The sequence below is a fragment of the Ylistrum balloti genome, unplaced genomic scaffold (assembly GCF_031769215.1).
Source record: "Ylistrum balloti isolate Yb309-2 unplaced genomic scaffold, AGI_CSIRO_Ybal_v1 Utg369840, whole genome shotgun sequence".
Classification (NCBI taxonomy): domain Eukaryota; kingdom Metazoa; phylum Mollusca; class Bivalvia; order Pectinida; family Pectinidae; genus Ylistrum; species Ylistrum balloti.
This window is the reverse complement of record NW_026781998.1, coordinates 154,349-168,760: the sequence shown is the minus strand read 5'-3', so window position 1 is coordinate 168,760 and position 14,412 is coordinate 154,349. Positions and strand designations below refer to the sequence as shown.

General features: G+C 33.8%; 1 protein-coding gene across 1 annotated transcript in view; it reads left to right on the top strand.

Moving 5' to 3' along the window:
* Positions 1–13,510, top strand: part of LOC132545306 (prominin-1-like) — a 38,554-nt gene extending 25,044 nt beyond the window's left edge. Inside the window, exons 5-13 of the mRNA XM_060208986.1 lie at positions 560–712; positions 1,102–1,234; positions 4,092–4,168; positions 4,676–4,781; positions 6,325–6,474; positions 8,997–9,050; positions 9,972–10,046; positions 11,103–11,171; positions 13,403–13,510. Of these exons, the coding sequence (XP_060064969.1) occupies positions 560–712; positions 1,102–1,234; positions 4,092–4,168; positions 4,676–4,781; positions 6,325–6,474; positions 8,997–9,050; positions 9,972–10,046; positions 11,103–11,171; positions 13,403–13,510 (925 nt within the window). The remainder of the gene's footprint in view (positions 1–559; positions 713–1,101; positions 1,235–4,091; positions 4,169–4,675; positions 4,782–6,324; positions 6,475–8,996; positions 9,051–9,971; positions 10,047–11,102; positions 11,172–13,402) is intronic.
* The last annotated feature ends 902 nt before the right edge of the window (positions 13,511–14,412 follow it).

The window sequence follows — 14,412 nt, the reverse complement described above, 5'->3', positions numbered from 1 at the left end:
CTGTTTCAGGTGGATTGCTGGTGTGTCGTTTGTGTGTAATATCATACCGACATCCATACTGTTTCAGATGGATTGCTGGTGTGTCGTTTGTGTGTAATATCATACCGACATCCATACTGTTTCAGATGGATTACTGGTGTGTCGTTTGTGTGTAATATCTGGTGTGTCTTTTGTGTGTTAAATCATACCGACATCCATACTGTTTCAGATGGATTGCTGGTGTGTCGTTTGTGTGTAATATCATATCGCCGACATCCATACTGTTTCAGATGGATTGCTGGTGTGTCTTTTATGTGTTATATCATACCGACATCCATACTGTTTCAGATGGATTGCTGGTGTGTCGTTTGTGTGTTATATCATACCGACATCCATACTGTTTCAGATGGATTGCTGGTGTGTCGTTTGTGTGTAATATCATACCGACATCCATACTGTTTCAGATGGATTGCTGGTGTGTCGTTTGTGTGTAATATCATACCGACATCCATACTGTTTCAGATGGATTGCTGGTGTGTCGTTTGTGTGTAATATCATACCGACATTCATACTGTTTCAGATGGATTGCTGGTGTGTCCATTGGAGGTATTATCTCCCTTATCGTTGGACTACAATTTTTTGGCTTAGGTTTTGGAGTGTTTGGAAGCTGCCGTTCCGCTCCTGACGACCCCAAGGGCTGCATGTCTAATTCAGGCGGACGAATGATAATTGCGTATGTTCCGAACTTTTGAATGATAACACTTATGCGGAAAGATCTGATGTATCGTAAAACTTCGTTATTGAGTCATAACGCTTCTTCTTGAAGATCTGTTACAAGCTACGTGTTTATTTTGCCAACCTAAAACATAATTGTTTGTGATATCAAATATACTACTTAGAAATAATTGGTATTTGTCTGTTTTTAAATATTATTGACTATAATCTTTTTTATAATTTTTTTTTACATGGGAATTTGATATATTTTCATGCCTTATCAATTTTGATTTTGACTAAAATTTTCCTTACCTATACGGTCAATTTCATTACGTCTTGAATAGACAGACATGGATGTTTGTAGGAATGGATGGGACTACTTTTAAATCTATTTTCATCATTTATCAGATCTATCGTCTTCATCTTCCTGTTTGCATGGCTGTTGATGTTGCTGACCACACTGCTTTTCGCCGTTGGAGCATTGACAGAGAAGTTTATGTGTGAACCCTTGAAGGACCCTGAACTCACGGATATAGAATCGGTAAGATATAAATCATAGAGAGGCCGCGGTAACAGATTGGTTAAGGCATCTGTTCTGGACTTACGGTTTGAATGCCCGCAGGACGAACGGCGATATACGTTTCCGTAAATTCAATCGTAAGTTCAATCGTAAGTTCCTCGTGAATATTAGCTAAAAATTGGTGTGCTATAATCAGAAAATTTCCTGCCTTCATTTGTAGATATAATCGTGTAAATTTGTTACTTGGCTGGTTATTTTGAGCCATTTTTATGATTGAATCGATCGGAGACGGCCAAAATGGTCGTACAAAGATCTGTAAGAAGGACTGTATGTATTTGGTGAATGTCCGGGATAACATGTCAGTTCATCCTTCGGAACTTATCCGAGCAATTGAAGATATATATATGGAATGTCAACTGGTCAGCATTTATTAAACGGTGACGAGGTGAAGGGCCGTATGTGTGAGGTGTCGGAGGTGGTAAAACATATTCATTTGTTTCTTTCCTCCATATTCCGGCATACATTATCTGATGAGAAAATAAAACACAAACTTTCGCAATTGAGAGTTACTGTCCACGTCCCGATAAAAGGTAGGTGTTACCCTGGCACGGACATAGCGGACGGTCAAACTAGAGAGCGACAGTGGTTGGAGGTCCCTGTGTGACATGTGCGGGTTCTTCGAGTGTCGGTGTGATGGCAATGTTACCTGCACCGGTTGTAGTCAGTTCATCTACGTCTGCGACAGAAAAATGGGCGAATCAAAAGAGGGTGGTGACGGGAGGAAAATGATGACAACATCATGAGAGTTCGGGAAGCAGCCGTGGGCGATGCCTGAGGATGTGGACAGATGGTACATGTATTTGGTAAGAAAACGGAGAATGGAGTGACGGGTGGAGATCTTTTCGGGAGATTGGACATGGATGAAAAAAACAAAATTAGTAAACGACACCACTTTTGATGATGTTAATTCTGGTGACTTAGGAAGGTGGTGGAAGTGCCTGGTGTGGCAACCCTTCTTCCCCTTAGACCATCACTGAGACGCCACTAAATGGGGTATTTTGGGAAAGGAGTGAGGGGTCTATAGAGGAAGATGGTTCTGACGTTGAGAATGAGTTTATTCCTGTCCAGAATAGAAAAGGAAAAATGTCAAAAGCTTGAGATGTCGGGCCAATTCTTCTAAGAAATCTAAACAACAAAACTAATGTTTCTTCTGTATTGGACGATTACTTTTGATGGTGACGATTTTGTCTTTCAGCTGTAATGGGTTAAGTGATATAGATAAATTACAGAAAGTCTTTCCAGTTTTGAATTGTTTTTTACAAGAAACTATTTGGACAGAAAAAAATATTCATCGAGTACGAGATAAATGGAATGGTATTGTTTTATACTGTAATGGTGACAATGGTCGACAAGGCGTAGCAATATTACTGAGAATCATTCTGAAAGGATACTTTATTGCTAGTTCTGGACGGAATGGCTGATACAGGTACAGTTACAGATAGATGATAAGATGATAAATTTATTAAGCATTGATTTCTTCAAGATATTGGGTTTGAAAACACCACAATAGCCGGTGATTTTAACACCATAATAGCAAACATAGGTAGGTCTAGTGCTCCACAATTTAAATGATGCGGGGATTAAAAATTTACAGGAAATGATTGATAAAATTATATTGTTGACTTGTGGAGAAAAATGAAATACAAATGTCCTGTTGTTTTTTTTGAGAAAGCAGATTCCAAATGGCAAACTGTCTCAGAGCAGAATATATTATTTTCTGGTATCTAGGACTCTGACGTGGTGTATTTAATTTTTTTTAATGACACATGCTTCAGTAGCCATGGTTCTGTAACTATATTTTTAGATTTCGAGAATGTCGAGAAAGGACCAGGTATATGGATCTTAAATAATTCCTTTTTAGTTTAAGTTTAGTTTAAGGTATCCTATAAAGCTATTTTCACAGATTTATGGTAAACACCGTGAAAAGGTATAAGACGAAAAGTTTTTTAAAATACAAAACGGGCTTCGTGAACTCTCCGCCATGTTAGTCGGCTCTGATAACCCTATACTTGTACAAAAATGATTGAGGTCAAGGCTGAATTAGAGGTCCAGGAGCGAATTTTACGATCTAAAGCCAAGTGGACTTATAGAAAGGGACCGCAGTACATCTTATGTTTTACGTTTAAAAAAAAGTACAGACAAATTTTTTTGCACTATCAAATTACAAGAAAATGTTAATGGTGAATCATTGCAACGTTATTGCTAAGGGCAGTCGCGATAATCTGACCGCAGATCGGTGTTTTTCCCGGGCATTCAGGCTTTTATCAACCACTTCAACCTGGCACGTCAACAATTAAAAGAATAACGAAACATTGACATATTGGAATGAACTGTTCTAAATCAATTTTATTGTCTTTTTGGACTTTATGAAGGTACAAATGTGTATGTAAAATACTTATCTTCACTCAGTTCGCAGATGTTTTAAGCCTTCAGGTTTCGTCCGTCATCGTGCACCGTCCGTCGTCCAGCGTCCGTAACATGTTTTCAACATATTGAACTTTTGTTTACATTTTTATTGAAGTTTTGTGTCAGTCCTAAATGCAATACGACCTTCTTGAAAAAAGACACCTTTAAATTTCTCAGATTCCAATTGTTGGATTGAGCCGAAACTGTCTGAAATGATCATAAGATGGTACTTACCAACTTGTTACTTTTCGGTTCAGTCTGATATCCGATATCTATTTCTGCTGCTGCTGTTGGGGTATCATTTATAGGTCGTTATATTCCGATGACCGTTGAGACCCATGTGCCTCTTATCTGGTCTTGGTTTTATACATGTTGTTCATTGTCATAACTGTAAAATAATTATTTCTCGTAGGTGTTGAATGACTTTGTTGATATCAAATCGATGCTGCAATACCAACAAGACGCACCAAGTCTGGGAACAATCCTAAGGTAGGGATTACGTTCTATCCAAATGAAATATAAAAACTATTAGTAGAGCCCTAAGGCAGGATATATTTCTTATTTTGTTCGCAGATTTCAGAATAAGGACATATACTATTAAATAGATTGATTTATATACCTTCATTTTTAGAGTCCCTTGTACGTGTAGGATATATATATCTCCTATGCGAATATCACTTTTTAACAGGAAATAAACTGGGATTACTATTCGTTTCCAACCATCTAAACCTCATTAGTAAGACTTTTGATCGAGAGAATATTTTAAATTTTCTATTAATCAGGTGAACAACAGCTATAATTGATATCTGTCGTTAAAGTTTTAAGAAATAAGTGAATTAAGGCGCAAAAACAATTAGAAATTTATTGTTGTTATTTTCAAAACCGCTTTTAGTAAGTTCTTATACGCATAGAGTTCAAGATGAAATAAAAAGATAAGATTGATCGTTGAAACAGTAAGTTTATTCAGTACAGGTAAGCATGTTATTTCAATTACAGTTCTTGTAAAGAGAACAAGGCAATCTATAGTGCGTTACAAATGGAGAAAATGGGCAATCTCGTTGATTTCCCAGCTCTGGAACGACAAATAACAACAGCTAAAAAAGTAAGTTGATTTTCTATCTCTAAACCTCGATCCAAAAAGGGAAATATGTTAGCTGATTTTGTGTCATTAGACTTTTGTACAAAAGACAGACAAGTGAAGAACTTTTAGATAATTGAGGGTTAGATACAGTAGAGCCAAAAATCAATAAAACTGCATTATACAGCTGTTTTGTGCGTTTCGCGATGCGAAGGCCCTAATCATTAAGCCTAAGTTAAGACAGAGAAAACAATCTAAAATGATCGAAAAAATATGTAAATGTAGATTGGGAGGTGCCCTATAATTTAATGAATTCCCTTGTTTTGATATGTCTGTTATTTTGGAATCTCGAAGTTTCCATTTTGCTCACCAAAATCTGCAAAATAAAAATTTACTCAAACGTTTTTCATATAGTATCATATGTAATGAAATCTCTTTCAAGAAAACACACATCCCATCACCACCATCACACACACACCCTCACACACACCTTAATACAAACTACCTTAGTAGATGATAACTTAATACAAAATGCCTTAGTGGATGATAACTTAATACAAACTGCCTTAGTGGATGATAACTTAAAACAAACTGCCTTAGTGGATGATAACTTAATACAAACTGCCTTAGTGGATGATAACTTAATACAAACTGCCTTAGTGGATGACAACTTAATACAAACTGCCTTAGTGGATGATAACTTAAAACAAACTGCCTTAGTGGATGATAACTTAATACAAACTGCCTTAGTGGATGATAACTTAATACAAACTGCCTTAGTGGATGATAACCTAATACAAACTGCCTTAGTGGATGATAACCTAATACAAACTGCCTTAGTGGATGATAACCTAATATAAACTGCCTTAGTGGATGATAACCTAATATAAACTGCCTTAGTGGATGATCACCTAATATAAACTGTCTTAGTGAATGATAACTTAATATAAACTGCCTTAGTGGATGATAACCTAATATAAACTGCCTTAGTGGATGATAACCCAATATAAACTGCCTTAGTGGATGATCACCTAATATAAACTGTCTTAGTGAATGATAACTTAATATAAACTGCCTTAGTGGATGATAACCTAATATAAACTGCCTTAGTGGATGATAACCTAATATAAACTGCCTTAGTGGATGACAACTTAATATAAACTGCCTTAGTGGATGATAACTTAATATAAACTGCCTTAGTGGATGACAACCTAATACAAACTGCCTTAGTGGATGACAACTTAATACAAACTGCCTTAGTGGATGACAACTTAATACAAAATGCCTTAGTGGATGACAACTTAATACAAACTGCCTTAGTGGATGATAACTTAATACAAAATGCCTTAGTGGATGACAACTTAATACAAACTGCCTTAGTGAATGATAACTTAATACAAACTGCCTCAGTGAATGATGAATTTGCAATCCATTGCGTCTCTCGACTATTTGATCACATGATGAATATCACCATGTGAAATTCAGACTTGGAATCATATTGATCAAATTTTTGATAATTTGTTTTACTGAATCTCCCGATGAAGTGTAAAATATTGGTCAACAACAGGATATGAAGACCCAGTTGGATGATGTACTTAATAACCTCGCGGGAGGGTCATTCGCATCAGTTAACTTAACTGACGGTGCTGTCACAACAAAGCTTGATAACACAAAACGAGACATTAGTAATTTCGATGTAAATGCCATGGAAAAAGAGGTATGTATGAATTTTCTTTTCATTATTGACTATTACTCATTATGAACAATCATAGTCCATTATATACTGGAACAAGAAAGTATTATATTTCTAATGAGATAAGATCTTACCTAGGCGTTAAAATACTTTACAACTTTAAATGATTTGGTAAATACCAATAATAAAGTGTTAAAAGCGAGACTAAAATCGGTTACCTCCCTTCTCATACATATTACACTTAACTGCCCTAAAATGGGTGATCTGAAGTGGTATAGACATTTGTATAGATAATTCTTGTACCTGTGTATCATGTTTAATCATTCTTGTACCTGTGCATCATGTTTAATCATTCTTGTACCTGTGTATCATGTTCAATCATTCTTGTACCTGTGCATCATGTTTAATCATTCTTGTACCTGTGTATCATGTTCAATCATTCTTGTACCTGTGCCTCATGTTCAATCATTCTTGTACCTGTGTATCATGTTCAATCATTCTTGTACCTGTGCCTCATGTTCAATCATTCTTGTACCTGTAAATCATGTTCAATCATTCTTGTACCTGTATATCATGTTCCATCATTCTTGTACCTGTAAATCATGTTTAATCATTCTTGTACCTGTATATCATGTTCAATCATTCTTGTACCTGTAAATTATGTTTAATCATTCTTGTACCTGTATATCATGTTTAATCATTCTTGTACCTGTATATCATGTTCAATCATTCTTGTACCTGTGAATAATGTTTAATCATTCTTGTACCTGTATATCATGTTCAATCATTCTTGTACCTGTGCCTCATGTTCAATCATTCTTGTACCTGTGTATCATGTTTAATCATTCTTGTACCTGTGCATCATGTTTAATCATTCTTGTACCTGTATATCATGTTTAATCATTCTTGTACCTGTAAATCATGTTTAATCATTCTTGTACCTGTATATCATGTTCAATCATTCTTGTACCTGTAAATCATGTTTCATCATTCTTGTACCTGTATATCATGTTCAATCATTCTTGTACCTGTAAATCATGTTCAATCATTCTTGTACCTGTATATCATGTTCAATCATTCTTGTACCTGTGAATCATGTTTAATCATTCTTGTACCTGTATATCATGTTCAATCATTCTTGTACCTGTGTATCATGTTTAATCATTCTTGTACCTGTATATCATGTTTAATCATTCTTGTACCTGTAAATCATGTTTAATCATTCTTGTACCTGTATATCATGTTCAGTCATTCTTGTACCTGTAAATTATGTTTAATCATTCTTGTACCTGTATATCATGTTTAATCATTCTTGTACCTGTGCCTCATGTTCAATCATTCTTGTACCTGTAAATCATGTTTAATCATTCTTGTACCTGTATATCATGTTTAATCATTCTTTTACTTGCGTACCCTGTTGTATGATTCTTGTACATGTGTAGTATTTTATGATTCATGATCGTGGGTGTTATGTTTTAAAATTCTGATTCTTGTGTTTTATGTTTTCACATATGTACCTGTGTGTATTGTACATGCTATGATCTGTATGTTTTTTAACTCCATTGTACTTAGTTCACTTAACATAAGGTTGATATATGAGAGCGAATTTATCGTAGTATGCATTTCTTAGTCTATATATACCTATTTAGTTTTCATCATAGATTACTGATCTGAAAACTGTTGTGGACAAATTGGCCTCGGTGAGTTTATTCATGATTTTTTTCTTCTAATTTTATTATTTCATATGTATAAAACAATACCATTTATCTATTATTGTGGATCTAAATTAATATCACGAATAGATAAAAAATTTGTATACAATTTTTCAATAAATATAATTTTCAAACAAATACAATGTACATGTTTATCTACTTACCAATTAAAGTTATTTATCAAATTTGCAACTAATAATATGTAGTGCAAATGTGTATCATTGTTGTATGAAATATCACTAAAATGAATCATAAAAATGATTTTTTAACACTAGGAAATCATATCGCTGTTGTTATGTAGTGTGATGTAATGTAAAACTATAAACTGACTCTGTAATAAATAATGTAGTTTACAGGCTTGACTTCTCCCCAGCAACAAGCTATATCCACGGTCTCTACATCACTGGTAAGCTACGTATGACGAAGGCAAATTTCGATTGTGTTACCGAATGAGGTACCAATAGGTTTCCAACTCTCTTTACGTTGCAAGTATGCCCCGTCCGTGAATAATTTTTTATTTATCTTAGTGAGAAATAGTAAGAAGGGGCAGTTAACTTTATCTAATTCATTGATGACACCCCTGATGTAAATTTGTTGATTTCAAATAAGAAATAAGAATAATACTTCAGCAACAAAACCGTCAGGTATACTTATAAACTTTACACCCTACAAAGAATGTAGAATATTCCGCAATGAAATCAGGATGGCGACCATTAAAATCCATATAGTCTTTATCCTCTTGTATGTCTTATCTCTCGAAATCCCTAATGATAAAAGATGAAGCAAGACATATCCTGCTACTTGAGCTGTCAGTGTTTTAACAATGTTTTTCAGGGTGTAATGCAACAGAAATTAGTTCCACTGAAAACACTTACAACCACGATCGGGGTAAGTTCGAGACATTCACTGTATGTATACTTTTAAGAATGATCTATTGTTAATTGATGAACAATGATGTTTATGTATATAATAAGATTAAGATATACGTAAATATTGATGGAATCTTAGGTAATGCTCAAAATCTATGAATCTAAGATATTGTAGAATGAATCGCACAGAGACCATTGTAACATGCAAGAAACATGCCAGGTATTTCGCAAGGGTAAGCGTTTTCTGAATCATCAATGTAATAATTTGTCAATCCAAGGAAATAAAGCCACGTACTCAAATGAAAACAAGGTTGACAGCAAAGAAACAGACATACTAACAAGTATCGAACTCATCTAACTTCATATCGCACAATATCGGATCAACTGCGAAGTGGAGCACATAGAAGGGAAATTAAAATCCTGCAGTTTATCACACACCTTGATTTATAACATATACTACACGGGTTAAGAATGATATACAGAATTAATTAAATGTTCGCATGAGGATATTTTCGTTCGTGTAGCTGCATCAACACAATTGTTTATTATGAAATTGCAGCGAGTAAACAAAGATTAAAGCAACATTTTCAATCTTCTTTTAATTTTGTTCAATGGCGAGCACTGTATTTTGTGCGAATTATCATTAATCTCCTGACATTCAATCGTTTATTATAAGATAAATTATAAGATATCAAACTACTTTGTTTACTTACTAAGAGGGATATGTGGGCTTAATTGTTGAATGACTGTTACAAGATTTTCACTAATATGACGTCAGAAAAAAACCTTCCACGAAGTAAAGGAATGACATCATGCATTTTGACAATAACGAAATAAAATATTGTTAATATTTTATGATTGTTAAAACCATGATAACAGTTGGTGTATTGATCATAAATAAGATAATTTATACGATGTTGTTGTTACTTTTATTAACTAGCCTTTGGTTGATGACGTTAAAATCCAACTAGCGAGTGCAACATCAGCGATCCAGAATCAAGGGGAAATGAGGAAGGTATGTCAAATTTTTAAATGGAACATAGATATACCTTTATAGTTATGATTTCCAGACGATAAATGGTAATAGAGAAACTGACGAAGGTGAGGCCGGTTGAAGTTTAAATACACTGGTTTATCATTATATCTCTGATTAGACAAGAACCAATTAGGCTATTATTAGGTATTATATTATGAATACGCTCTGATATACAAGATATTGTATTATATATGAAGAGTATCTTTTAATATAAATTTAGAGTGAGACAAAGTAGAGCGAAGCAATCAATCATACTGTATCTTACACCTGTTTCGTCCTCCTACAACTGCTTAGTTATGCTAAGGACCTACATTGTGATGGCGACAGCGGAAAATCCAAAGTCAAAATCTGGACGAGGAAGTGCAGCAGCCCGATAATTAAAGATACCTCGTCATTTTCAGATATCAGATACTTTTAGAACAGCGTCAAGAACATGTGTATACTCTGAACCATGCCACTATTAATTAATTGAAACGTGGCATGCACATATATATTAAACCTTACACATATACCACTGCCTGATCTCTATCACTCTTCTACAGGAAATTTGCTTTACAGCAAGTTACGACGACTTTTTTCTTGAATGTGTTGGATGTGAGAGTAGCTTAACTAAAGTTCCTCAACGAAGTAAACTTAGTGCTTCCTTTTTCATATCCGTCTTTATTTTTCTTTCACAATATTGTGAGATGATAACAGCCAAATATTCTTTGTGACATAAAGCCTCTCCTAGCATTTGTTGGGCATCTAGTATTACAAGAGAAACAAAATTGCCTGTAGTTTATTCAGTTATTAGTTGTTATAAATGCCGCCCGAAACAACATTATGAAATCAGCGGAGTAAAGGAGAGATGTACTAAATGAATTGTCTCCCTTCCCTTAGGATGTGTTGTTATTTGAATTAAAGTGATATCAGTCACATAGATAAATCAGATTAAGGATAATGACCTAATCACGTTGTTATATTGATATTAACTTGTATATTCCCGTTACAACTATGTAGGTTTTGGTTATTCATTCAGATCTACTGATGTTTCAGATATCGGATCATTTCATTAATAACACCTTTGATGTTGTGGATATCTTTTATACCAGCACCAAGAATGCGGTAAGTCGAATAAATAAATGTTTAATTCTTGCAAAATAACTTATCTTTGGTAATGTAAGTGAAAATGAGACCATTTATTCAAATAGCTAAACTTTTTTCGAACTTACTTTCTATTAGATACTTCTGAATACATAACAGAGAAATGATTTTCCCCAAAAAACATTATTTATTTCAGATTTACCAAGACCTCGGGAAATGTGGTCCGATTTGGAACCTATACAGTTCCATCATCATTGTGTCCGTGTGTCAATACACTGTCGACTCGCTGGTAAGGAAGTTAAGAAATGTTGTGCAGAAATATATCATCATTGAGCTATGTTTATATCTTCTGGTATTACTAAAATGTTCACGTGATTATTGATTATCTTGGAATGTGAAATACCAGGACACGTACGTGAATGCCATTTTATTTCCCGCGAATCACGTGGATTTTCTGGGCTTCATCTTTACAACTTTTCAACTCAGCTTCACAAAACTTGCTGTATACATTGAGCTTGTGCCGAAGTCGTGCCATTTCTTATTGAGGACATTTTATTGTTTATCTTTTTTTTCTGTTTCCACCGAAGTTCGATTTCTTGTGACTTCTTGTATTACTCCAGAGAGTTTCATAAATTTGTTAATGGACAATATTGAGCTCTATTCAAATATCAGCAGTAAAACACACGGGATCAAGAAATAAACTCTTACTGTAAGGTATATATATAATGTTGAAGTTGTGGGAATGCAAGAAATCGCTTTCATTGTATGAGATCTTTTGGTGATAGTAGCGGTACATATTCTAGTAGCGTCATAAATTGTTATACCGGAGATATATATATATATATATCATATTTGGGTTTTACACCAGCAGCTGGGTGCGGGAGTAATGCAACACTTTGCGGATTCTTGTTTAAGTATACTTTGTACATATCCAAACCACCCACGCGTAAGTTTACACAATCAAGTTCGATAGACCTGCAGTAATTGAACATTAGGTACTCAGGAACAAAAACGCAGCAGTAAAGCTTTTTTTCTATTGAATGTAAAACTACCATTATGATGAAAAAATAACACCCTTCTTCACACGTAAACCGTTATCAAAGCAATATCATCTTAACAACACAAACGAACGGCTATCCTGTCTATCAATTTGTTGTTTCAGAACGGATTTTGGTTTTCGTTGGGTTGGTGTATATTCTTCCTCGTTCCAAGCATTGTATTTGGTATCAAACTTTCCAATCTGTTCCGGGATGTGCCTTCGGGAGTGTAAGTTGTTCTTTATTACTTTCTATAGGCTGAAATAAGTTTGTATTTGAGTAATTTCCTAAATTGTGAACTGTTATTAATTGTATATTAAGAAGATAGAAACATAAAAAATGCAAAAACATTTGTTAGCTTTAACAGTTCTATTAATGTTTTCTTGCAAATCTATTTTCTTATTCATCTTGTAAAAATAACGAAATGTCGATGTTTTGAACAACGAGAGAAAAAAGTAAAAGGCATAAAAGAATATTAAAATACAGTAGTGCAATGAACTGGATTTTCTATATGTGCTCTGCATAAATAAGTAGACAATTAAAATACGAAGATTATCTTTTTGTCTTCATCGATAGTGTGCTCGTGTTAATCTTGCATGTTAACATGATGAAAAAATTCAGACGCACTGAGATCAAGATAAAAGAAAATGGTTAAGGTTAAAATGATAGCAGTACTCTGGCTGACAACTTAATGACTCTGCAATACATGCAATAGTCTTTCGACATTTTCATTTTGTGATTTTTTTCTAGTAGAAAACCACGTTGGAAAAACAGGTATGTTTTATTATATTTCATCTATTAGCATTAACGATATTTATTAAAAGAATGACTAATTACCTGAAATATGTATAACGTTTGAAGTGAATGCTTGTATTATAATTTCTAATGAACAAAATAACATTATACTATTTCAATAATTCGTTTTAACAATTTTTAACAGGAACAGAGTTGGTCACAATGATGCTTAAGACCTGTTTACTACCTAAGGAGAGGACCAACCCTCACTCATGAATAACAGAAATTGTCTTCTGTTCTATGAAATCAAACGTGTGGTTTTTTTTTTTTTTTTTTTTTTTTAAATTTCTATAATGTGTGATGTCCAGAAAGAAATATTGATTTCAATTTTTTTCAACTAGTTGTGTGTGTGCGTTTTTTTTTAAATTTCATATAATTCAATTTCATGCATGAATATATGACATTTTTTGTACTTTTAAGATTTATGAGATCGACCACCTTAAGACTAACGAGTTTATTGTATCTGCTATAGAATCTGTGTCTTTTAATCCGTCCAGTAAAAAGAATGCTAGTCGTTATAGAAAATAATCAACATTAAACGAAAGTTCCGTCCAAAATGTTTATTGGTTCAATTGTTGTATTTTTTATAGTTGGTTTTGTTTGATTCTTTGAGTGCTAATGCGTGATTTAGCAGACTTGTAGCCGCGCACTCTTTTGTTTTTTGATTTTACTATAATTTTAAAACAATTCAAACGTAGATTAGTAACACGACAAAGACTAAAATGCTAAAATATGTTTGTTTGGTGTATTGATATAGAATTTCATACTTACACTGATACATTATTATATGCACATAATATAGCATATGTATGCTCAATGGGTTTATGATGGTCTTGACTGTGATGATGTAATTATGCGAATATATTAAAAAGAGCTGTTTACATGACATAGCAATGCATCTATGACGGAGAACAGAAACAATTTACCTCCAACTAATGAAACGTGTTTCATGAATTATCCTGCATTTCGCTGTCTTATAGATGTGTTACTATATGACGAATATTGATATGCCTTTCTGGATCTTTTCCACATATGCAAATTTAGATGACTATTGATGGATATTAAACTATCTATATTAAAGTCTTTTTACAATTTAACAAAGCATTCATTGTATAAAGTGATTCTAGCTGAATACGTTTGCTGATACTATACGTTTATATACCGTCCAGTGTGCTTAACTTATACATTCAGCTCGTAACTGACCTTTATACAATTTCCATTTCGTATTAAAGATCATATGAAAGAGTTATTTGTGCGCTAATTTGAGTTCGTAATTTTGCCCGACAAATCAATTATAATTGTTTTCTTATCATCCATAATGACTTCATTAAAATGTTGCTTTTGTCTGCGTATCTCTCATTGCTAAAAACGTAAGCTTTATAAAAATCGTTTCGCTTTATGCTTGTAAAATGCTTGGTTTGTAGTGATTG